Raw genomic sequence first — 24,284 nt, 5'->3', positions numbered from 1 at the left:
TCGCTGGGATTACAGGTGCCTGCCACCACGCCCAGCTAATTTTTGTATTTTTGGTAGAGATGGGGTTTCACCATATTGTCCAGGCTGGTCTCGAACTCCTGACCTCATGATCCACCTGCCTTGGCCTCCCAAAGTGCTGTGATTACAGGCATGAGTGACTGCGCCCAGCCCATGAAAAGGTTTTTTAAAGAGGTTTCCATACACCTTGGAAGATAAAGAGCTTTTGTGATTGTCTATGTTAACTGGTAACAAAGGAAAATTGGAAGGATGCAGCATTTATTATAGTGGTTGCATCTCATAGAGTTGTACACACAAGAAAAAAAAATCTCATGGAGTCCAAATTATGCTTGAAAATCTAAGTCACCTTTAAAATACAGTATACAACATTTACAGACTATGTTGGAGGCAGATTCTCAATATGTCCAACACAGCCAGTTTTTCTTTCAGTGTTCAAACAGATGGCTCATTCTTTGGGTGAGCACCAGATGAAGTAGTTGGCTTGCTTTTGAGGCCATCTTGTATAAAAAATACTTATCTTTAAACACTAGAATCACACTCTGCACAGTGAGAAGCTCATGCTGCAAGCCACAAAGAATCTATGACCATTTGAGGGAACAGCAGATTAATGTCTCCCTTTTAACATTTACGCTGGGGAATACTCTTCAGAGAGATAGGCAGGGAGAAGTGACTGCACAACTTAAAATCTCAACCTTTCTCTCTGCCCCAGCACATATAGTTGGATTCCAAAACCTTGAATATGCCTCAGATGGGACTACACTATAATCATAAACTAGTAACAAAGATCTTAAAATAGTTTATTATATCCCATTCCTGGTGCCAAATTCCGTCACTGACATGCTCAGATTACAAATAAAAGCCAAGGCAAATTTATAAGCAAAAATATTTATTTTTAAGATATGTCAGGGCCAGGGGCAGCGGCTCATGCCTGTAATCCCAGCACTTTGGGAGGCCAAGGTGGGCAGATCGCTTGAGCCCAGGAGTTTGAGATCAGATTGAGCAACATGGTGAAACCCCGTAACTACAAAAAATACAAAAATTAGCCAGCTACTTGGGAGGCTGAGGGAGGAGGTTCGCTTGAGCCCAGGAGGCACAGGTTGCAATAAGCCAAAATGGTACCACTGCATTCCAGCCTGGGCAACAGAGCCAGACAACATCTCAAAACAAAAAGAGGTAAAATTTTATAAACAACTTTCAAATCTTTAGGTGAAATAGAAACTATTCCTTATAGAGCACACAGGCATCTTTGTTTTATATAAGTTTGTATTGAAAATAAACTAATATTCATTACACTTACATATTTGATAGTGACAAATTAAAATGTACATTATACATACTTGCACCTACATATGCACATAAACTGGCTATAATTTCTTTAACAATGAGATTGCCTCTGTAGAGTAAATGACACAATAAATGTTCAACTATTTTGAATGGTTGCTATTTCCATTTTATGGTCAGTAATATGTCTTCATTGTTTTGAAAATGTAGGCATTTGAAATTAAGTAGTCAACAGCATTCATCTGTAGTAAGTGCTAAGTATGTTATACGTAAACAAAAACACTTATAAAAGCATCTTATGCGTTCCTTTGAAACAGGTGAAAAATAACAGACATAACTTGCTTTAAAAAGTCATAAAATAGCTGCTTTTCTACTGATAACATTTTTGCTTTTAGCATTTCAGATTAGTATTTTTCATTTGGAGAATTTATAAATGTACAGGAAGCATGTACATTTAACCAATATTTATAGGCCAACATAATTTTATTTGTGTAAGTTGTAATTTGTAAGATACCAAGTAGCAATGCAAAGTTATTACGACTATCAATGGCTTCTTCATACTAAAGCATTTATGTTCATGCCTTTTGATTAGTTGCTAGTGCTAAATTTTTTATATTCATTTTGTTAAGTATTTGACTACTCAAGCATTCTGGCCAGGATTGTCTTGAGAAAACTTTGAAGTATATTCTTGCCTTTTTACTCTGATGATGGTTTAGATTCTAGATATCTGGAGAATCTAAACATTTTTGGATATATGTATTGCTAAACCACCTATTTTAAAATAATACTAGTTGGAGCTAAAATAGAGTTTCAAGGTTAAGAAACTTCAAATCTATGGTCCGAGTGCAGTGATGTTTACACCTCACAACCAGTTACGGATTTCTTTGTTCCTTCTGCACTCCCACTGCTTCACTTAACTAGACTTAAAAAAAAAGAAAGATTGAAAGAAATTTCAAATCTAGGAAGAATATCTGTCATCAAATAGCTGATCAGACATAAGCACAAGGGTAAAATGAGCATACTAAAAGCCATACAAAGCCTAGTAAATAATGAAATAGCAAAGATATCCAACTAACAATCAAAGGTTTTGTATACAAGTTTTTGTTCTAATTCATGATTTGTGTAGTTTCTAAAACCAGCTGGCTGGAAGAAGGTGCTTTACTAAACGGAGCAAAAGTTTAAGGTAGCAGGTCTCAGAAGACCTTTAAATCTTAGATGTGCACTATATGTTAACACAATGTTGAAAAGAATACAAAAAGAAAAAGTCAAAATAAAAATATTTGATGTGCAAGAACTACGTCGTGCTTTTCAACCTGGACTGCGTATAAGCATAACCACAACATGGTTACAAAATACCCAAGCCCTTGCCCCATCCTTAGAAACTCTGGTTCAGTTGTCTTCAGTGGGAACACAGACTGCTGTTTATTAAAAATATGCTGGCCAGGTGTGTTGGCTCATGCTTGTAATCCCAACACTTCTGGAGTCCAAGGCAGGAGGATTGCTTGAGCCCAGGAGTTCAAGACCAGCCTGGGCAATGTAGTGAGATTCTATCTACATAAAAAATACAAAAATTAGCCAGGCATGGCCATTTGCACCTGTAGTTCCAGCCACTCAGGAGGCTAAAGCAAGAGGATTGCTTGAGCCCGGGAGGTTGGGGCTGCAGTAAGCCATGGTTGTGCCACTGCACTCTAGCCTAGGTAACAGAGACAGACCCCATCTCAAAAAAAAAAAAAAAAAAAGCCACACACACGCGCACACACACACAAAGCATTTAGGAAATTCTAATGTATCAACAGGGCTGAGACCCACTGAACTAGATGAAAGGATTAAATGAAAAGATAAGAGAAAGGCCGGGCACTGTGGCTCAAGCCTGTAATCCCAGCACTTTGGGAGACTGAGGTGGGTGGATCACTTGAGGTCAGGAGTTTGAAGTCAGCCTGGCCAACATGGTGAAAACCCATCTCTACTAAAAATACAAAAATTAGCTAGGTGTGGGGGCGCACACCTGTAATCCCAGCTACTGAGGAGGCTAAGGTGAGAGAATTGCTTGAACCCAGGAGGTGGAGGTTAGTAAGCTGAGATCGCACTACCTGCACTCCAGCCTGGGTGGCAGACCGAGACCCTGTCTCAAAAATTTAAAAAATAAAAAATAAAAAAATTTGCTGGGCATGGTGGCACACACCTGTAATCCCAGCTACTCGCGAGGCTGAGGCAAGAGAACCACTTGAACCTGGAAGGCGAAGATTGCAGTGAGCTGAGATCGCACCATTGCACTCCAGCCTGGGCGACAGAATGAGACTCTGTCTCAAAAAAAAGGTTAAGCAGATGACAATCTAGAAATCTGAAGCTCTATCATGGAAATTACCTCATTCATGCTAATATAAAAAATATTAGTGACTAAATTATTAAGACTGAGCACATTCTCACTGTGCTTAATTTTTTGTTTTTGTTTTTTTTTGAGATAGAGTTTTGCTCCTGTTCCCCAAGCTGGAGTGCAATGGTGTGATGTTGGCTCACTGCAACCTCTGCCTCCCGGGTTCAAGCAATTCTCCTGCCTCAGCCTCTGGAGTAGCTGGGATTACAGGCATGTGCCACCATACCCAGCTAATTTTGTATTTTAAGTAGAGATGGGGTTTCGCCATGTTGGTCAGGCTGGTCTCGAACTCCTGACCTCATGTGATCCACCCACTTCGGCCTCCAAAAGTACTGGGATTACAGGCATAAGCCACTGTGCCCGGCCAAACATTCTCTTCTATATCTGATCTATCTCCTGAATCCATCCCACCAGCATTTAAATACTTGTCTCTCCCCCATCTTAAAACATGCATCCCTGGACCCCCTATTGGTATCCTTGCCCACAATCCTATCCTAACAGTGTCTCCTTGCTCAGTGCGCAACAAGACCATCAGCGCAGCTACTAAGAATCCTGGGAGTCTTCCCTCACAACAAATCATCACATTCTTCTGTGATACAGCCTTAAAGTATAATCTCCCAAACATGTCACCTCTCTCCATGTTCACTGCTACTTACCATCCAGCATTGCCCCTGTACTGTATGTGTTAGTAAAAGCCTTGTAACTTTGTAGCCTCATATCCACTTTTCTCCTCTCCAATCCACTCTCCACACTGTAACCTGACTAGTCTCATCTTAGGCAAGTACTGAACCATGCTCCATGTTTCCCATATGTGAAGTCCACTTTTTTTTCAAACAGAGCTCATAGGATTGTTAAGATCAAAAACTAGACAAAACCACTTAGCAACTACAAAGCATAATAAATGGTAGCTATTATTAGTTTAACATACAAAGATTTAATGCCAGTTGAACTACTGACATTAGGAGAAGAAATACTATAATATTAAGGGACTCAAAGAGCCTGCAAAATCTTGTTCAATCTGGTCTCCACCAACATTTCAATATAATCTTAGATTTGACCCAGCAGCCTCACTCGAAGCTGTCACAATGGGGGTCCCTTTGGCTGGAATGCTCTCCCTGTCCCCCCTGGGCCAACTAACTCCTGCTCATCTTTCAAGTTCTGGCTTAAACCACAATTTATCCAGAAAGCCTACCCTGACTTTCCCACTGCCCAACCCCACAAACACTAGGTCTTCCAAACCTACTGTGCAACTTCCTGATACAACACATTTGTGGTTACCTGTCCTATGACCTTCCTTCCCATAAGACTATGAATCCTGTGAAGATCCTGTCTATAATTCCACCAAGTAGCACCATGAATGGAACAATGTAGGTTTTCAAATATTTGGTAACCGACTTTAATGACATAACTGAAAAAAAAAAGTACCCTTTAAGTGCTATACTCAGGTAGAAGGCTGTGACTCCCTTTAGCATGAGTCGGGAATTGTTGGCATTTCTCTTTCTCTGTGTCTTCCCTGAATTTCACCAACCAGAAAGGCCATACCATATAGCATAAAAAAGTACCTTCATTTTTTGTTTCTAATAAAACTTTGGTGGAGGTGATAAGACATCGCTTGGCCTATTTTTTTTTTTTTGAAACGGAGTGTCAATCTTGTCACCCAGGCTGGACTGCAGTGGCAAAATCTTGGCTCGTTGTAACCTCCATCTCCCGGGTTCAATCGATTCTCCTGCCTCAGCCTCCCAAGTAGCTGGGATTATAGGCATCTGCCACCACGCCCAGCTAATTTTTGTATTTTTAGTAGAGACAGGGTTTCACCATGTTGGCCAGGCTGGTCTCGAATTCCCGACCTTAAGTGATCCACTTGCCTCGGCCTCCCAAAGTGCTGGGATTACAGGCGTGAGCCACTGCGCCCAGCCCTTGGCCTATTTTATTATAACATTAGGAAACTTTATAGTGAAGGAAAAATACTGATTTTCTTTCCTATCTTAGACTGTAACTAATTGATCAGGATCTCAATTTTTCTTTAACTCATTAACTTACAGTTGCCTATACTTGTTATTTACTATTCAATCACAGGAGAAAAATTCCTGTAGATTTCCATCTCCACGAGTTTTACTATATATACTACTTCCATTAAAAGTCAAATAAAAGGGCTGGGGAGCAGTGGCTCATGCCTGTAATCCCAGCACTTTGGGAGGCTGAGGCGGATGGATCACCTGAGGTCAGGAGTTCGAGACTAGCCTGGCCAACATGGTGAAACCCTGTCTCTACTAAAAATATAAAAATTAGCTGGGCGTGGTGGCGGGCGCCTGTAATTCCAGCTACTCAGGAGGACTGAGGCAGGGGAATCGCTTCAACCCGGGAGGTGGAGGTTACAGTGATCCGAGATCGTGCCGTTGCACTCCAGCCTGACCAACAAGAGCAAAACTCTATCTAAAAAAAAAAAAAAAAAAAGTTAAGTAAAAGATCAGGCCGGGCAGTGGCTCACACCTGTAATCCCAGCACTTTCGGAGGCCAAGGCGAGTGGATCACGAGGTCAGGAGTTAAGAGACCAACCTGGCCAACATGGTGAAACCCCATCTCCACTAAAGATACAAATAATTAGCTGGGCATGGTGGCGTGCACCTGCAATCCGAAATACTCAGGACGCTGAGACAGGAGAATCACTTGAACCTAGGAGGCGGAGGTTACAGTGAGCTGAGATCATGCTATTGCACTCCAGGATGGACACAAGGCGAGAGTCTATCTCAAAAAAAAAAAAAAAAAAAAAAAAGAAGTAAAATCAAAACTAAAAGCGTAAACACCCATATAAGCAAAAGTTTTACTGTATACATCTTTATTTTACATACAAGTTATCTTAAAGCAGTGTACTTTTTCTCTGAGCTTCTGCACTGACAGGTGATGACTCATTTTTCCCTTGAAGTTTATTTCCTAAAACTGAGTCTGGCTTCTGACTCAGCTCTTTCTCAGTCTGCTTTATGGTGTCATCCACATTTGCTTTAACTCTGTTTTAAGGTAGGTAAAGTTGATTTTCCATGTATTTCTTTTTCCATCTTCTTTTATTCCCTACTATCATCTTCAATTCATTCTATGCCACTTTCTTACCATTCAGTTTTCTAATTCATTTCTAAAGTAAAATTTTTCCTTTTCAACCAATCACATAAATACTTTTCCCCTGAAAGTGCATTTTCCATTGCCCAATTTTGTTCCTTCTGCATAATTGGAATATTTCTATTTGCTACAGATCACACACAGAGTATTAGTGTTAATGTGTCCTAATGTACCATCTTCCACCTGAAATAATTAAACATGAGAAAAATAGTACTTACACAACTTATTAAACTTCTTACCAGAGGAGAATTGGTTAGAAAAGGACTTCAGAGTCAGTAAGGGCCAGAAAGAACCTCAGGATACAGGCTGGTCCTGAAGCCACGAGTAAAGAGGAGGCTTGGGGTTAGGCTTCAATTTGGCTTGATAAGGAAGGGGGCAGTGCAAAAGGGGAAGCACAAGGTTTGAAAGAGATCTCTGCTGTCATAATCTACATAATGAACCCATTAAGGAATGAAGATACAAATGACACAAAATCAGTGGCTAAATATACAGCAGACTGTTTAAGTGCTGAAAAAGTTTGAACAACTGGGAAATAAATCAGCAAGAACCAAAACAAACGTGGACAGCTTCATGGAATAGCCAGTTCTTGAAGAACAGATAGAATTTTTTAAGTTGAGGAGAAGAGAATGAGTGGACTCCCAAGCACACAATGTAAGTTTTACTGAAGTTTAAAGATGTCAATTTAAGTAAAAATAACAGTGTCAGGTCAATTCACAGGAAAGGAGAGCAGGTTATGGTGATTCCTGAAAACATAAGAATTTAGACTTGACACAGTAAGCCATTAAATGCTTATAAGCAGAAGAGTAGAAAAAATCAAATGGCTGATGTTGAAAAATGCTGAAAATGTTGAAAAGAATACAAAAAGAAAAAAAAAACAATAAAAATCTTAAATGTGCAAGAACTAAATCATGCTTCTCAACCTGGGCTCACTCTCATTCACAGCAATTATTTGGGCAATAGACTAAAAGGTCAGTAAGAAGGACCTCTGAGATTTAAATACCAGCCCTGCCACTGATTAGTTTTTAAGTGTACTTAAGACCAGTTACTTTATTTCAGACAAGATCAGGCACATTCAGGGTGATATGACCAGTTACCTTATTTCTAAGCTTTAGTTTCCTGTGTAAAACGGGTAAGAAAAAGCCCAGCTCACTGGACCACTGTAATAATTAAAGGAAATAACACAAGTAAAGGTCCAATAGATAGTGTGGGATATAGTAAGTGCTCAAGTAGTGTTAAAAGTTATTAAGGCTGGGCACAGTGGCTCCCGCCTATAATCCCAGCACTTTGGGAGTCTGAGGCGGGTGGATCACCTGAGGTCAAGAATTTGAGACCAGCCTGGCCAACATGGGATAACACAGTGAGAAGTTGAGGGGAACCACTCTCACACCTTGCTGGAATACTCTGTGAGGAGGCAAGAACTATCAAAATTAAAAACCTAGCCTTTGGCCCATTTCCACATCAAGGAATCATTCCTACAGCTATACTTATACAGCACTATTTTTTTAAGAGTAAAAGATTACAAAGCACTAAATAAATCATGGAACATTAATACAGTGTAATACTTTGAAGCTGTAAAAGAAGGGAGCTGCTTTATACATGAATATACAGTAACTTCTAAGATACACTTTAAGGGAAAAAAAGTAGGTGCAGGATATCACACTACCATTTGCATGGGGAAAAAATATGAAAAAGTTAGTAAATTTGTAGAATCTCTCTGATGGGCATAAAAAATTAGTAAAAATGGCTGTCCCTGGTTAGAGGAACCAATAACTAAGGTTCAAAAGAAGACAAGCAGGACTTTCCGTTGGATGCCTTTTTTTTTGTTTTTTGTTTTTTTTTGAGACAGAGTTTCACTCTTGTTGCCCAGGCTGGAGTGCAATGGCGCAATCTCGGCTCACTGCAACCTCCGCCCCCCTGGGTTCAAGCAATTCTCCTGCCTCAACCTCCCGATAGCTGGGATTACAGGCATATGCCACCACGCCTGGCTAATTTTGTAGCAGAGATGGAGTTTTACCACGTTGGTCAGGCTGGTATCGAACTCCTGACCTCAGATGATCTGCCCAATTCAGTCTCCCAAACTGCTGGAATTACAGGTGTGAGCCACCACGCCCGACCCTGGATGCCTATTTTTACAAGATGGAGTCTTGCCATGCTGCCCAGGCTGAACTTGAACTCCTGTACTCAAGCAATCCTTCTGCCTCAGCCTTCTGACTAGCTAGGACTCCAGGTACATGTCACCACACCCAGTTCTGGATGCCTATTTTGAAAATGTTGCCAATGTAAAAAAAATTGTAAAAAGATAAATGAAAATAAAATGAAACAAGATGTTCACAGTTACCTAGACTATCTATGTTGTGACATGACAGGTGGTTTGTGCTTTCTTATGCATTTCTGTAATATATTGAGCTTATTTTCATAACAAAATATTTTAAAGAAGAGTATAAAGGAGGAAATTCCCAAAAAGATTACAAAAAAGATCTAGAGGGTAGGATGAATATGGAATATTTATGCTATAATAGGCAAGGCTAAATAAAGCAGACTGTTATTCTAACAATGAGATATACAACTGTGCCTTCCATAGTCTGAACTAATCCTAGCAAAACTGTGAAAGGCTAGGCTGGCGACTAAACTCTCAGGGTATTTTTGATGCTGCACAAAGCAGTCTAAACTTCAGTCCATAGGCTTTTGTTGACATTAGAGCTGAAAATGATGAAAATACTATTAAGATGAAACTGATATAACAGAATGGGCCATTCTAGGAGGAAGAGTAGCCTATTTCTGGCCAACAGGCATATCTTATATGGCTCTGGTAGTGTCTGATGGGTCTGGAAGAGCCTTAAAGTCCAAAGGCTGTGCATTCTCAAAGCCAGCCACCCATATGAGGATAATGTGGTTTCCTTTAGACAGGTGCTGTGTTTTCCTGTGCTGTCACCTGACTAGGCTTATTGCTTTTATATACTTAACTTTTCTGGTCTCCAGACACTGAGTTTCTGACTGCTAACAGGTACCTGAATTAAGTCCCCAGACCAGATACAAGCCAAAGGGTCTGGACTAGAAGGGTGGTGGTAAATCTGGAAAGGCACAGAGGGGGAACAGAAGATGCAGGCTGCCTTCTGGGGGAGTACAGACTCAGGAGCCAAAATGCCCAGGTTTGAGTCCTGGCTTCCCCACTTACTAGGTCCATAACCTGGCACCAATGAGTTACTTAATCTGTCTCGTTTTTCCCCATCTGTAAAACTGTGATTTAAGAGTACCTACCTCATAGTGGTTTAGGGTTCAGTGAATAAATATTTGTAAAGCATTAGCATAGTACATGGCACAGAATTCATTTTTGTTAAAATTTATTGCATGCCTACCATGAGCTCAGTTCTAACAAAAATTAAAATTCAGACTTTACATTTGATAGGTACTGCAAAGGAAAAAAAGTGCAATCAAAGTTGACAGTACAGTGGAGGTTTAGCAATTATCTACAAAAAGGTAATTAAAATCCTGACAATAAATGAATTATCCAAGGGAGAAAATTTAGATAAAAATCAAAGAGCAGATGCCTAAGCCTAAAAAAAATAAAAATAAGTAAAAATTTCAAAAAACAAAAACTCTCTGATTGGATGTGTGAAGACGGGAAGATGAGGAGTCAGATAAAGCATGATTAGAATAGTGTTTGAAGGCCAGGCGAGGTAGCGCACATCTGTAATCCCAGCACTTTGGAAGGCCAAGGAGGGCAAAGCACTTGAGGCCAGAAGTTCAAGACTAGCCTGGCCAACAGGCTGGAACCCTGTCTCTACTAAAAATACAAAAATTAGCCAGGCTTGGTGGCAGGTGCCTGTAATCCCAGCTACCGGGGAGGCTAAGACATGAGAATCGCTTGAACCCTGGAGGCGGAGGTTGCAGTGAGCCAAAATCACACCACTGCACTCCAGCCTGGGCAACAGAACAAGACTGTCTTTAAAAAAAAAACAAAAAAAAAAAAAAAAAAAGGGTTACCACTTGAGAAACTTCCAGTAACAATAAATCCACTGCACACCGGTAAATTTTTAGTTTTCAAAACACTCATTTCTCACTGGATCCTAATAATGGCCCCATGAGGCAGAGGAATCATCTCCATTTTACTAATGAAAAAAGTTTAGAAGTTAAAATATTGCCTAGGATCACACAGCTTATCAGTTATAAAACAGAAAATAAAAACCACTATTTTATGTATATCATTTTCTCCTGTAAAAATTCTGTAAGAATCAGGATAATTCTAGCTCCATTCAATGCAGCAAATATTATGTCCCCTCCCATTTTTTAAAAATAAAAACCAAATGACAAAATAAATGAAGACATTCGCTTTTTTATTTGAGATAGGGTCTCGCTGTGTCATCCAGGCTGGCATTATCACGGCTCACTGCAGCCTCAATCTTCTAGGCCCAATCAATCCTCCCACCTCAGCCTCCCAAGTAGCTGGGACTACAGGTACTTGTCACCACAGCTAGCTAATTTTTTTTTTTTTTGTACAGTCAAGGTTTCACCATGTTCCCCAGGCTGGTCTCAAACTCCTGGGCTCAAGCAATCCTCTCCACCTTGGCCTCCCAAAATGCAGGGATTACAGGTACGAGCCACTGTGTCTGGCTGAAATGTGTTAAATATTGATGTCAGAAATAAGCATGCCCAGAAAAAATACATATGACATTTTTCCTTTTGCCCAACAAGTATGTTTATGTTTTACTGATTTTTTAAAAAACTTTGCTCATTTCCCCTAAAAAAATCTGAGCATTTACTATAAGTCAGGCACAGCTACAATGTTAATGTGAAGACTCACATCATTATTGTACCCCATAAATATGCACAAATATTATGTGTCAATGCAAAGCAAAACTTAAAAAAGAAAGATTCTCTTCTCAGAGAGCTTAGTAGGGAAGAGACACTGGTAAATATGCAATTTTGATATAATGTGATAGATGCTACAATGAGTATATGCACAGGAGCAGTGATCCAATCTGGGGAGAGGCAGGTGTGGTGTCAGGAAGGAAACAAATGGAGGATGCGTGGGAATTAGTCAGGTGGCACAACTGCAGGGAACTGGGAAAGTGTGCCAGGCAATGTGTGTACACACAGGCTTAAGAGTAATCAACATAGGGAAACATCACACACCAGGGCCTGTAGGGGGGTGGGGGGAAGGGGAGGGAGAGCATTAGGAAATATACCTAATGTATGAGGGGCTTGAAACATACATGACGGGTTGACAGGTACAGCAAACCACCATGGCACATGTATACCTATGATACATTCTGCACATGTATCCCAGAACTTAAAATAAAATTTAAAAATAATCAATAATACTTATACCACAAGTATATAATATCCACTCATACCACAAGTATATAATATCCACTCAATTTTAATTATGTTACCTTTTATTATTTTACAATGTATTTCAAAAAATGCTGTTACAGTTGCCTTAACTGCTCTATATGATGTGGAATAAAGAACTCTTAGAATTAGAACACACAAACATCAAGCAGTAATACCTACTTGTCCTGAAACATTACTACCAAAGGGATGTAGTTTTTAAATAAGCAGATGTGTGGCAATGCAAAATAAAATACAAATTTGTTAGAACAGTAAACTTTGCTTTAATGGCTATAGAAAGAAGGTGGTTTTATTTTCTTTTTTCAATACATCTGGTTCTGGCAGCAAGTTATATTATGCATTTAGAGCAATAGGTGCCCTGAAAGTTGTGGGGTTTTTTTTGTTTTTTTGTGTGTTTTTTTTTGTTTGTGCGTGTCACTTGAACGAGAAACCAAACACATGAAAAAAAATATCATCCTCAATGCCTCCAGTAACTCTCTCTCCAGAAGGTGATAATGTTAGTGACCTCAAGACTCTCACTGATGATGGTATTTTACAATGAAAACACAAGGAAACCTTTTGGGGTCCAATTTTCACATCATATTCTCCAAATAGTAAAATAGCAGCTCTACATGTTGATGAAAAGAAATTTCAGTTTCTTCTTGTTTTTAGTCATATCAACATTAATATGTATCTAGATTTATTAATTTCCAAAAAAGAAAATTTTAGTTACCAAATATTTCAGAAATTTAATAAAGTATTACATATATGTAATTAGCACTTAACTACCAAAAAAAGTATTATATGTGTATTATTTATTTATCTTACCTTCACTGAAGTTCTTTTTTTCTGGCTGGACATGAGAAACAGGATTAAGTGATCAATCCTGGCTTTATTTCTTCATAAGCTATAATTTGGGTCTTTTTCATTCAACACAACTGCAGCATTTTCATAAAAAATTCACAAAAGGCAATACAAAGAAACACCTACTGAATAGAATTCTGTCGAGCAATTCATGTTTTAAAGTTAGACTCTATACCAAAGTGGCATTAGGGTATTATAGGCATTTGATTTTTGTTTTTTTCAGTTTGTCAGTTCTTTACTACATTATCTTTTTCTAGCAGGAGATAACGTATAATCACAAAGTAAGGCCTAGAGACCATTTACAGTTGTTTGCAATATCATGATCAGACTTAACTCTCAAGAGCTGATATAAGCCAAAGTGAAAAGAAGTCAACCAGAACCACATTTGGTCACATTCAAATAGTCTCCAAAAACACTTCGCTAATATACATGTTTCCTTCTTCTTGACTGATTTTGTGTTAATTTTATTAAAATTATAATGAATAAGGCTGCAAAATTTTTGTAGAGTTGTTTTTCTAGGGGACTATGTTCAAATGAATGTTTTTACTTTGCAAAATGTCATTAGTAATGTCCTTTCTATAAACATGGTTGGCAAAATAAAAAGGCACAAAAGAGGGTAACAAGAAATGTTTCCAGCTTTCAGTGAAGAGTACAAAGTATGTATCCTTCATGAAGAAAAGCACAGTAAAATATTCAGTAATTCATGCACAACTTGAGCTACAAGAAAACTTCTCTTCAGGTAGGTCCTGAGGCTTGAGGAGAAAACGAGTTTTCCTAATCACGTGCTTCATGTAAAATAAAATGTAAAGCTGCACATACACGTGTGTTTTAACAGTGGACCCATGGTTTTTAAATATGAGGCAATTAAATGAAAGAAAACAAAACCAAAATACTTTCATAATAAAGCAACTCCATCCGTAGCCTCTGTCCTTTTTACCACTCAGTGGGGTAAAATGTCCAATAAAATGTAAAATGCAGCATACGCAATCATGTAATCTAAAAACTTTTCATGATAACTTATTGCAAATTGCACTTGACAGTTCACCACAACAATGGAAAACTGGCCCCTTGTTGGTTCACACAGTCCTTGAGCCCCAAAGTGAAGTCACCAATAAAATGACCTGGATAAAAAGTTTGCAGCTGTGCTCAGCCAGCTAGCTCCACCTTCTGGGTGTGAGCCAACCCGGGACACCGCTTTGTCCTGTTCCTTTGTGGGACTCTCATCCTCAGGCAGGTAGTCAGGTAGCTCTGTGTTCTGTTCTACTTCCACAGGAGTATCTTGGAATGGGACCAACATCTGATACAGAAAATATTAACAGTTATTACAAAATCAACTTTACTCCTTATTCTAATTACCATGGTTATTCTCAGGGTAAACTTTCCTCTTCCATGACAGTAGGCCCAATTGCTGAGCAGCGTCAATACAGAAAGGAGTAAGCAGAGTACAAGTAAGAACTCAGAAGCTGATCTGCTGAAATTCTAGGAGTAAATGAGCAACCTTTCTCGGTGTAATAATGACTAAAGCAAGTGTCTAGCCACTGCAGGCCACTGGATAGCCATGGAACCTCCCATCTATGAGATGGGAACCCAAATGAGCTCAAGGCATATTTGTTTCCCCCATCACAAAGCTAGTGAAGAGAGTAGCAAGATACAAGGATTTTCACCCTATTTACTTGCTCAGTGGATACACCTTTATTTTTTGGATTGTCAAAATTAGTTAAGGTTATGAAGAAAGTATTTAAAAATAAATGCAAGGAAGACACATATCCTTTATTTCCATGTAAAAATCGGCAAGAGCAGACTCTGATATCCACAAAAGATCTCTCTACATTTCTAAAATAGTTAACTGTTAACCAAGAAACAGCACATCCTTACATACTTGGCACTATTAATTTAGAAATACTGGCAATCTGCTAGCCATAAAAAATAACTGAGAGTGAGTTAGATATAAAGAAAATTAAGCCGGGCGCGGTGGCTCACGCCTGTAATCCCAGCACTTTGGGAGGCCGAGGCGGGCGGATCACAAGGTCAGGAGATCGAGACCACGGTGAAACCCCGTCTCTACTAAAAAAAATACAAAAAATTAGCCGGGCGCGGTTGTGGGCGCCTGTAGTCCCAGCTACTCGGGACGCTGAGGCAGGAGAATGGCGTGAACCCGGGAGGCGGAGCTTGCAGTGAGCCGAGATCGCGCCACTGCACTCCAGCCTGGGAGACAAGAGCGAGACTCCGTCTCAAAAAAAAAAAAAAAAAAAAAAAAAAAAAGAAAATTAAATACAAGTTTTACCTCTTCTCCACTTTCACTTTTCACAACTTGCTGAGCTTTCATAACCTTGGTTGATGCTATTGCTGATGCCAAAGCCTAAGTCAAGAAAAAAAGGAATGACTTTGAAACTGAATTGTTTACCTGTAATCTCAAACATATTAAGCATTTTAAAATACTTACCTCAGCTTTCAAATCTGAACGGATTCGCACCACACACCTTTGAACAGCCATTTGAAAAGTAAAGCTAATAACACCTTTAATTTTTAACAAAGCCTCTTCACATAGATTTCTCCGAGACTGAAAAAGTAAAAGCAAATTGTTATGAAAATAGGTAAATAAAAGGTAATAAATCAGCTAAAACCAAGTTATATTTTGGAGGGGGGAAGGCAGCAAATGACCTATTTCAGTTTTACCATCTTATTTCAGGGCACAGAGTGGGGGAGTGCTTAGTCAAATTTTTTAAATTTTACAACATCAACAGAATAGTAATTCCTAAATTTTTAAAGCTTCAATACTAATATGCAGTTTTAATAATTTTTTTAATCAGAAAGAAGTTAGCCAAGGTTAATTTACATCTTAAATAAAGCAGAACACAATACAGGGGAAAAAATGCCAAAAAGCAGAAAAGCAGAGGTTCTTCTAGCTTACGGGTGGGGAAAACCATAGTCCACCAGCTGTTTTTGTAAATAAAGTTTTATTGGAACACAAGCACACCCATTTGTTTACATATTATCTGAGGCTAGTTTCATGCTAATACAGCGTTAGTAGTTATGACAGAGCCCATCATGGTCTACAAAGCCAAAAATATTTACTTTCTGGTCCTATAAAGAAAAGGTTTGGCCAGGCGTAGTGGCTCACGCCTGTAATCCTAGCACTTTGGGAGGCTGAGGCGGGTAGATTACGAGGTCAGGAGTTAAAGAACAGCCTGGCCAATATGGTAAAACCCTGTCTCTACTAAAAATACAAAAATCAGCTGGGCATGGTGACGTGTGCCTGTAGTCCCAGCTGCTCGGGAGGCTGAGGCAGGAGAATCACTTGAACCCGGGAGGCGGAGGTTGCAATGAGCTGAGATTGTGCCACTGCACTCCGGCCTGGGTGACAGAGCGAGACTCCATCTCAAAAAAAAAAAAAAAAAAAAAAAAAAAAAAAGAAAAGAAAAGGTTTATGATCCACACTCTAGCCTAAAAATCTCCAGGGATAAATTCTAATAGACTGAAGTTAGAATTAGTGAGCATTCACTGTTTAAGTCCCTATTCCTTAAATCACCTGGTATTATAAATATCACTGCATCATTCATTTATGGCATTCTTATGGTTACCATTGCATTCTCAAGGGTTAGACATACTTTATGTGGTTCTCATTTTCCTAATACTCTTCAAAACACAATATAACATGTACCCTTCAATGCTTCAATGCAGGGTACTACATTATCCTGGCCTTCCACTTCCCCACTGATTATTCCAGCTCTGTCTCACCTTAACTCCAAAGTCCAGTGCCTACACTGACTTTCTTTCTGCTTCAACCCTCAGGAGACTATTCTCATCACTTTAGCCATCACTAACATTACTAACTCCAATATGACTTTCTTATTTTCATTTGTCTGTCAGACATATCCACTTGACCATCAAGTGGTCATCTCAACACAAGATCCAAAGAGAAAATGGAAAAAGTAACTGCATTTTCTCCTCATAGCTCCCTCCACCTCTGGCCCACATACACCAAATCACACACTCTACATTTTCTGATTTCTGTATTGAGAACAGGTTTTCATTTATATTTCTGAGGGGTCAATCTGCAATTGACCCATGTGCCAAGTCTGTAGACTATATCCAGTTTTCAAACTTATTTCCACATCCTTCAGAACAACTGCTCACATCATTGCTCATCTCCCTACTTCTGCATTTCAACCCTACTCAGGGAGGCCTGGGACGCGACACTCTGTGGCACAGCACGGGCCCACAGTGGGCTCATCTAGAGCACTGTGTCTGGACCCTGCTCTGCAGGGGCCTGCATTTGGTGAAGCCCTCTTACAGGATTGGTGTCAAATAGCACCATGTTTATCTCGTCCACATATTCAACACCAGGTAAACTTAAAAGTGAAGTAAAGCTCGCACAATATATGTAAGTTAGGATATTATTAATCTGATCTCTTCTTTCAAATGTGAGTAAAGTAAAAAGTAGAAAAACAACTTGCCTAATTTACCACAGGTAGAGTCTGGTACTAAATGCCAACCACATGCCACAGTGAGAAACGAGATTCATAAGTCTAATTTATCTTTATTTCAACATAAATTAACACACTTTTTTAGCAAGCTTATTGTCTGCCTCCTCCAACTATGCTAGCTCCAAGAGAGGAGAAAGTTTTGCTTTTTGGTCATCACTGTATCCCTGGTATCTAAAATAATGCCTAACATTAGGTGCTCCCTTTTATTGTAAAAATTAGTACATTCTACCATGTGAACTTTTAGATTGGGAAATAAACTTCCAAAATCATCAGACTGATTGGCATTATTTTAAGTCTACAAATTTAGGAAGAACTGACATCCTTACAAACTTTCAGAAACAGGCATTTCATTCCACTTATTCCAGTCTTCTTATAACACTGAGGACATTTAATTTTTTTTATTGAGTCTCTTATGTTCTTATTAAGAATAGCCTTGCTACTATCACACTGATCATTAAGTTTAAAAAAACAAAAAAGAAAAAATACCCCTGCACTCTTCCTAGCTGTTTGTTTTGTTTGGGAGAGTAAAACTACTTTTCTCCTTTTAAGAAGTGACTGATTTCCATATATTTAATAATGTCACTGGATTTTTAAAATATTTTTAAGAAATTTCAGATCATTCTCCTGGATTTTCTGTATTTACAGCAGTATCAATAGCAAATTATCAAATTATTGACTTACTAATATTATACTAAAATATTTCATTATGTTAAATAATATTTACAACTCCAGGATAAAACTAGATTGTTTTTAGGAAATTATAATATTGTGATTAAAAGTTCAATTCTGGGCCAGGAGCAGTGGCTCACACTTGTAATCCTAGCACTTTGCAAGGACGAGGCAGGTGGATCACCTGAGGTCAGGAGTTCAAGACCAGCCTGACCAGCAAGGCAAAACCCTGTCTCTACTAAAAATACAAAAAAATTAGCCGGGTGTGGTGGCGGGTGCCTGTAACCCCAGCTACTTGGGAGGCTGAGGCACGAGAATCACTTGAACCCAGGGGCTGGAGGCTGCAGTGAGCTGAGATCGTGCCACTTCACTCCAGCCTGGGCAAAAGAGCAAAACTCTGTCTGGAAAAAAAAAAAAAAAAAAGTTCAATTCTGAAGTCACACTACCTAGTAGTCCAAAAAATGTTGACTAAGCTAAAGTTACATAGGTGGAGCAAACAGTTAAGTTATTGACCATTCTAAACTCAACTTCCCCTTCTATTATAACCTAGCACTTTGGGAGGCCGAGGGAGGCAGATCACTTGAGGTCAGGAGTTCAAAACCAGACTGGGCAACAGAGTGAAACCCCGTCTCTATAAAATACAAAAAAATTGGCGGGCCATGGTGGTGGGCATCTTTAATCCCAGCTACTTGGGAGGTTGAGGGAGGAGAATTGCTTGAACCCGGGAGGCGGAGGTTGCAGTGAGCCAAGATTGTGTCACACTGAACTCCAGCCTGGGCGACAGAGTGAGACTGTCTCAAAAACAAATAAAGAAAGAAAAAAGATATACATCTCTCTGTGCTGCTTGTCAGAACTGAATGAGAGAATCGATGGAATAAACTTATCACTAGTGCTAGGCTATGTCACCAAAAACATGTTAACACGATAGTACAGTACTAGAGTTAACTTGCTAATATTTCATTTTGGACTTTGACAATCATGTTTTTACTATACATTGGCCTATATGTTTGTTTGTTTGGTTTCTGCTGTTTCTTTTTTTTGAGACAGATTCTCACTATGTTGACTAGGCTGGTCTTGAAATCTTAGGCTCTAGCGATCTTCCTGCCTTAGCCTCCCATATAGCTGAGATTACAGGCATGTGCCACTACACCTGGCTAGCCTATATTTTTGTGTGTGCTTTGCTGGGTTTTATTATTTGATTTGTGCTAGCTTTAAAAAGAAACTGTATTATTCTTATTCATTAAAATTAAATACATGGTATTGGAGATATTTTATATATTTTAAGATCTTCCTGTGAATCAATTTATCTTTATCAGAACTTGCTTTCTAGAAATTGTCTCGTGATCCCACTTTCAGTAAGATAGCTGTGGACTGATTTGGCTCTGATAATATGCATATGGAAGGTTTCTTCTCAAGCTTATTTACTAAACCCCAAATCCTGAGCCTAAGCACCTAAAACACAACTAGAAAAAGCTGTGGGCCAGGCACGATGGCTCACGCCTGCAATCCCAACACTTTGGGAGGCCAAGGCAGGTGGATCACATGGTCAGGAGTTCAAGACCAGCCTGGCCAATATGGTGAAACCATGTCTCTACTAAAAACACAAAAATTAGATGGGCATGGTGGTGGGCGCCTGTAGTCTCAGCTACTCGGGAGACTGAGGCAGGAGAATCATTTGAACCTGGGAGGCAAAGGTTGCAGTGAGCCAAGATCACGCCACTGCACTCCAGCCTGGGGGACAGAGTGAGACTCTTGTCTCAAAAAAAAAAAAAAAAAAAAAAACAACAACAGAAAAAAGCTGTGAATAATGTAACCTACCTGGCATTGCTAAAGAGGTAAGTGGTAATCTACCAACTGCTACCCCTAAATACGTAAAGTTATATAATCTCTGTGCAAGGTAACTTCAGGGGAACTTCCAGTTGCAGTCCAGATGGATTAACAGGGACCAGATTTAGCCTCTAAACAACTAAAAATATAGACAAAATAAACATTTTTGTGTGTGTGTGACAGGATCTCGCCCTGTTGCCCAGGATGGAGTACAATGGCACAATCTCAGCTCACTGCAACCTCTACCTCCCAGGTTCAAGGGATTCTCCTGCCTCAACCTCCTGAGTAGCTGGGATTACAGGCGTGCACCACCACGCCCCACTAATTTTTTGTATCTTTAGTAGAGACGAGGTTTCACCATGTTGGCCAGGCTGGTCTTGAACTCCTGACCTCGTGATCCACCTGCTTCAGCCTCCCAAAGCGCTGGGATTATAGGTTTGAGCCACTGCACCAGGCTGACAAAATAAAATTTAAGGCCGGCCGCAGTGGATCATGCCTGTAATCCCAGCACTTTGGGAGACCAAGGCAGATGGATTACCTGAGGTCAGGAGTTCGAGACCAACCTGGCCAACATGGCGAAACCCCGTCTCTACTAAATAAAAAATAGCTGGGTGTGGTGGCGGGCACCTGTAATCCCAGCTACTTGGGAGGCTGAGGCAGGAGAAAGGCTTGAACCCAGGAGGTGGAGGTTGCAGCGAGCCGAGATTGTGCCATTGCACTCCAGCCTGGGCAACAAGAGCAAAACCCTGTCTCAAACAAAAATAAAAAAAATTTTAAAACCAATGACACTAGAAAACATGCTTCTATCCGGGCTTGAAGTTTTATTTATGGCATGATTTTTAGCTACAAATTCAATTTATTTAGTAGATATACAATTAATCACGTCATCTGTTTCTTCTTGAGTGAGCTTCAGTCATCTGTGTCTTTCATGAAACCTGTTTCATCTACATTATGAAATTTATTGGCATAAAGGTATTTAAAATATTCACTTACCCTTTTTTTTTTTTTTTTTTGACATGGAGTCTTGCTGTCGCCCAGGCTGGAGTGCAGTGGCATGATCTCCACTCACTGCAACCTCTGCCTCCTGGGTTCAAGCGATTCTCCTGCCTCAGCCTCCCATGTAGCTGAGATTACAGGCCTGCACCATGACACCTGGCTAATTTTTGTATTTTTAGTAGAGATGGGGTTTCACCATGTTGGCCAGGCTGGTCTCAAACTCCTGACCTCAAGTGATCCGCCTGCCTCAGCCTCCCAAAGTGCTGGCATTACGGAGGTGTGAGCCACCGTGCCCGGCCCCTTACTTATCCTTTTGATGTTTGTAGGATCTATAGTGGCATCCTCTCTCATTTCTGATATTGATAATTTATGACTTTTTTACTCTTGATCTGTTCCACTAGAGGCTTACCAATTTTAACAATCATGTCAAACACCAGCTTTTGATTTCATTGGTTTTTCTCTATTGTTTTTCATTTCCCGGATCTTTCTTGTTTCTTTTCTTCTGCTTGTTGTGGCTTTAATTTGCTCTTCTTTTTCTAGTTTCTTTTTTTTTTCTGAGACAGGGTTTTTGTTGCCTACACAGGAGTGTGTAGTGACACGATCATAGACCACCATAACCTTGAACTCTTGGGATCCAGTGATTCCCTTCAGTTTCTTCTATTTTTTTAAGATAGAAGCTTAAGTCACTGACTTGATACCCTTTCATTTTTGTATATAAACAGTTATGCATCTGGAGCTAATGAATTTCCACTTTAAACATCGTTTAACTACTTCCAACAAATTTCAGCTACACTTTCATGTATATATCACTTTCATTTTTATTACACTTTCTTCACTTTTTTTTTTTTTTTTTTTTTTTGAGACGGAGTCTCACTCTGTTGCCCAGGCTGGAGTGCAGTGGCGTGATCTCAGCTCACCACAACCTCCACCTCCTGGGTTCAAGCGATTCTCCTGCCTCAGCCTTCCGAGTAGCTGGAACTACAGGTGTACCACCATGCCCAGCTAATTTTTGTATTTTTAGTAGAGACGGGGTTTCACTATGTTGGCCAGGCTGGTCTCAAACTCCTGGCCTCATGATCCGTCTGCCTTGGCCTCCCAAAGTGCTGGGATTACAGGTGTGAGCCACCGCGCCTGGCCTACACTTTTTTATTCAGTTCACTTTCCTTTTTATTCAGTTCAAAATGCTAATTTCTCTTTTATTTACTGACTCATAGATTACTTTAGAAATGTGCTATTTAGCTAGGTGCAGTGGTTCATGCCTGTAATCCGAGCTCTTTGCAGGGTTGAGGCAGGAGGACTGGTTGAGGCCAGGAGTCTAAGACCTGGCAACACAGCAAGACTCCATCTCTGCAAAAACTTAAAAATTAGCCAGACACGGTGGCACATGTCTGCAGTCCCAGCTACTCAGGAGATTGAGGCAGAAAGATTATTTGAGCCCAGGAGTTTGAGGCTGCAGTAGACTATGATTGTGCCACTGCACTCCAGCCTGGGCCACAGAACGAGACCCTGTCCCTGAAAAAAGAAAAGGAAAAAAAAAGAAATGTGTCACTTAGTTTCACAAATTTGGGGGAAATTTTTCAGATACCTTTCTGTTATTGATTTCTAATTTGCATTCACCGTGTTCAAAGAACATGCTTTGGGCTGGGCACGGTGGCTCATCCCTGTTATCAAGCACTTTGGGAGGCTGCGGCGGGCAGACTACCTGAGGTCAGGAGTTAAGACCAGCTTGGCCAACATGGTGAAACCCCATCTTTACTAAAAATACAAAAATTAGCTGGGCATGGTGGCGCACATTTGTAATTCCAGCCATTCGGGAGGCCAAGGCAGGAGAGACACCTGAACCCGGGAGGCAGAGGTTGCAATAAGCCAAGATTGCACCACTGTGCTCTAGCCTAGGTGACAGAGTAAGACTCCATCTCAAAAAATATATAAAAAATAAATAAATAAAATAAAAATTAGGTTAAATTGGTTGATAGTATTATTTGAGTCTTCTATATCTTAACTGATTTTCTGTATGCTTCCTGTATTAATTGAGAGAGCCGTGTTAAAAATCTCTGTTTCTAACTGTGGATTTTTCTATTTCTCCCCATTTCTGTAAGTTTTACTTCACATATTTCGATGTTCTATTATTAGGGACATAAATATTTTAAATTCTTATATCCTATGATTGACCTCTTTAGCACAAAATGACCCTTTGTATTAGTAAAATACTGATAGCGAGATTTATTCTCAAAGACTGTTAGCAAGGGACACTGAAGAAACAAGTAACATGATTTCTCTTTCCCATCTAACAGACCTTACCGTATCATCAAGGCCATCTATATGCAAAACCACTGTTTTGGCACGTTTGTTTGTAGTTCCCAGAAAAAACTGAGCTTTCCTTCGACGTGAATTCATTTCATTAAAACTATCACCATCTGCCATATTGGAGGACTGAAGAATGTCATAGATTTCAGAGGCCAGAAGTTTTGTTTCTCCTGGAGTTGTAGTTCTTGAAAAGAAACACATATATAATTAGTCTTGTCACTTCTACTGCTTCTGTAATTTTATTTCTCCACTAAAAGGAGCCTTGTTTCTTTCACTCTAATGCTTTGTTCAATTTAAAAGCAATAGCAGTGAATCCTAGAAAATTCAATAATGTAGAAAAAGCATCTTGTCTATAACAATCTTCTAATTTCATTTTAAACTCGTGGTTCATTGAGATTCAAAATCCATCACTATAGAGGTATAAAAACACATTTGGCTGGCGCGATGGCTCATGCCTGTAATCCCAGCACTTTGGGAGGCCAAGGTAGGTGGATCACTGAGGTCAGGAGTTCAGGAGGTCAGGAGTTCATGACCAACATAGTGAAACCCCATCTCTACTAAAATACAAAAATTAGCTGGGTGTGGTGGCGCACGCATGTAATCCCAGCTACTCAGGAGTCTGAGAGAGGAGAATTGCTTGAACTCGCAAGGCAGAAGTTGCAGCGAGCTCAGATCACACCACTGGAATCCAGCCTGGGCGACAGAGGGAGACTCCATCTCAAAAAAAAAAAAAAAAAAAAAAGCCTAATAAAAATAATTAAATACAAAATCAACTAACAAGATCAGGCTGTAATATGTTCCTGTATTATCACTAACATTCAACTCTCAATTTGAAAGTACCTTGACTTTTAAGAAAATACAACATATAAAAATCCAAAAGGAGAAACCAAATTGGAATAGGATCATTCATACTATCAACTAATTTCAAGATTTCTTTGTATGTTGAAACCAATTGTTTTCTAATTTACTTTTTTTTAACATATTACAAATTATGTATTTATCATAAAACCAAAGCTCTA

The 24,284-nt window shown here is 39.6% G+C and overlaps 2 protein-coding genes across 3 annotated transcripts in view; one reads left to right on the top strand and one right to left on the bottom strand.

Annotated features, from left to right (window-relative positions):
- VXN (vexin) overlaps positions 1–24,284 on the top strand; it is a 965,102-nt gene that overhangs the window by 8,164 nt on the left and 932,654 nt on the right. The gene's annotated exons all lie outside the window — the stretch shown is intronic.
- The window catches only part of ARMC1 (armadillo repeat containing 1), a 32,248-nt gene continuing 20,112 nt past the window's right edge, over positions 12,149–24,284 (bottom strand). Inside the window, exons 4-7 of one of the 2 annotated variants that reach the window (XM_050802076.1) lie at positions 23,260–23,449; positions 15,423–15,539; positions 15,264–15,338; positions 12,149–14,276 (exon numbers count right to left, since the gene is read on the bottom strand). In XM_050802076.1, the coding sequence (XP_050658033.1) occupies positions 14,085–14,276; positions 15,264–15,338; positions 15,423–15,539; positions 23,260–23,449 (574 nt within the window). In that variant the 3' untranslated portion in view covers positions 12,149–14,084. The remainder of the gene's footprint in view (positions 14,277–15,263; positions 15,339–15,422; positions 15,540–23,259; positions 23,450–24,284) is intronic. The other variant, XM_050802077.1, reaches the window with a different exon arrangement.

This window comes from Macaca thibetana, chromosome 8 (genome assembly GCF_024542745.1).
Source record: "Macaca thibetana thibetana isolate TM-01 chromosome 8, ASM2454274v1, whole genome shotgun sequence".
Lineage (NCBI taxonomy): Eukaryota > Metazoa > Chordata > Mammalia > Primates > Cercopithecidae > Macaca > Macaca thibetana.
The sequence above is the reverse complement of the archived record's forward strand: the minus strand, read 5'-3'. Positions and strand labels throughout refer to the sequence as shown.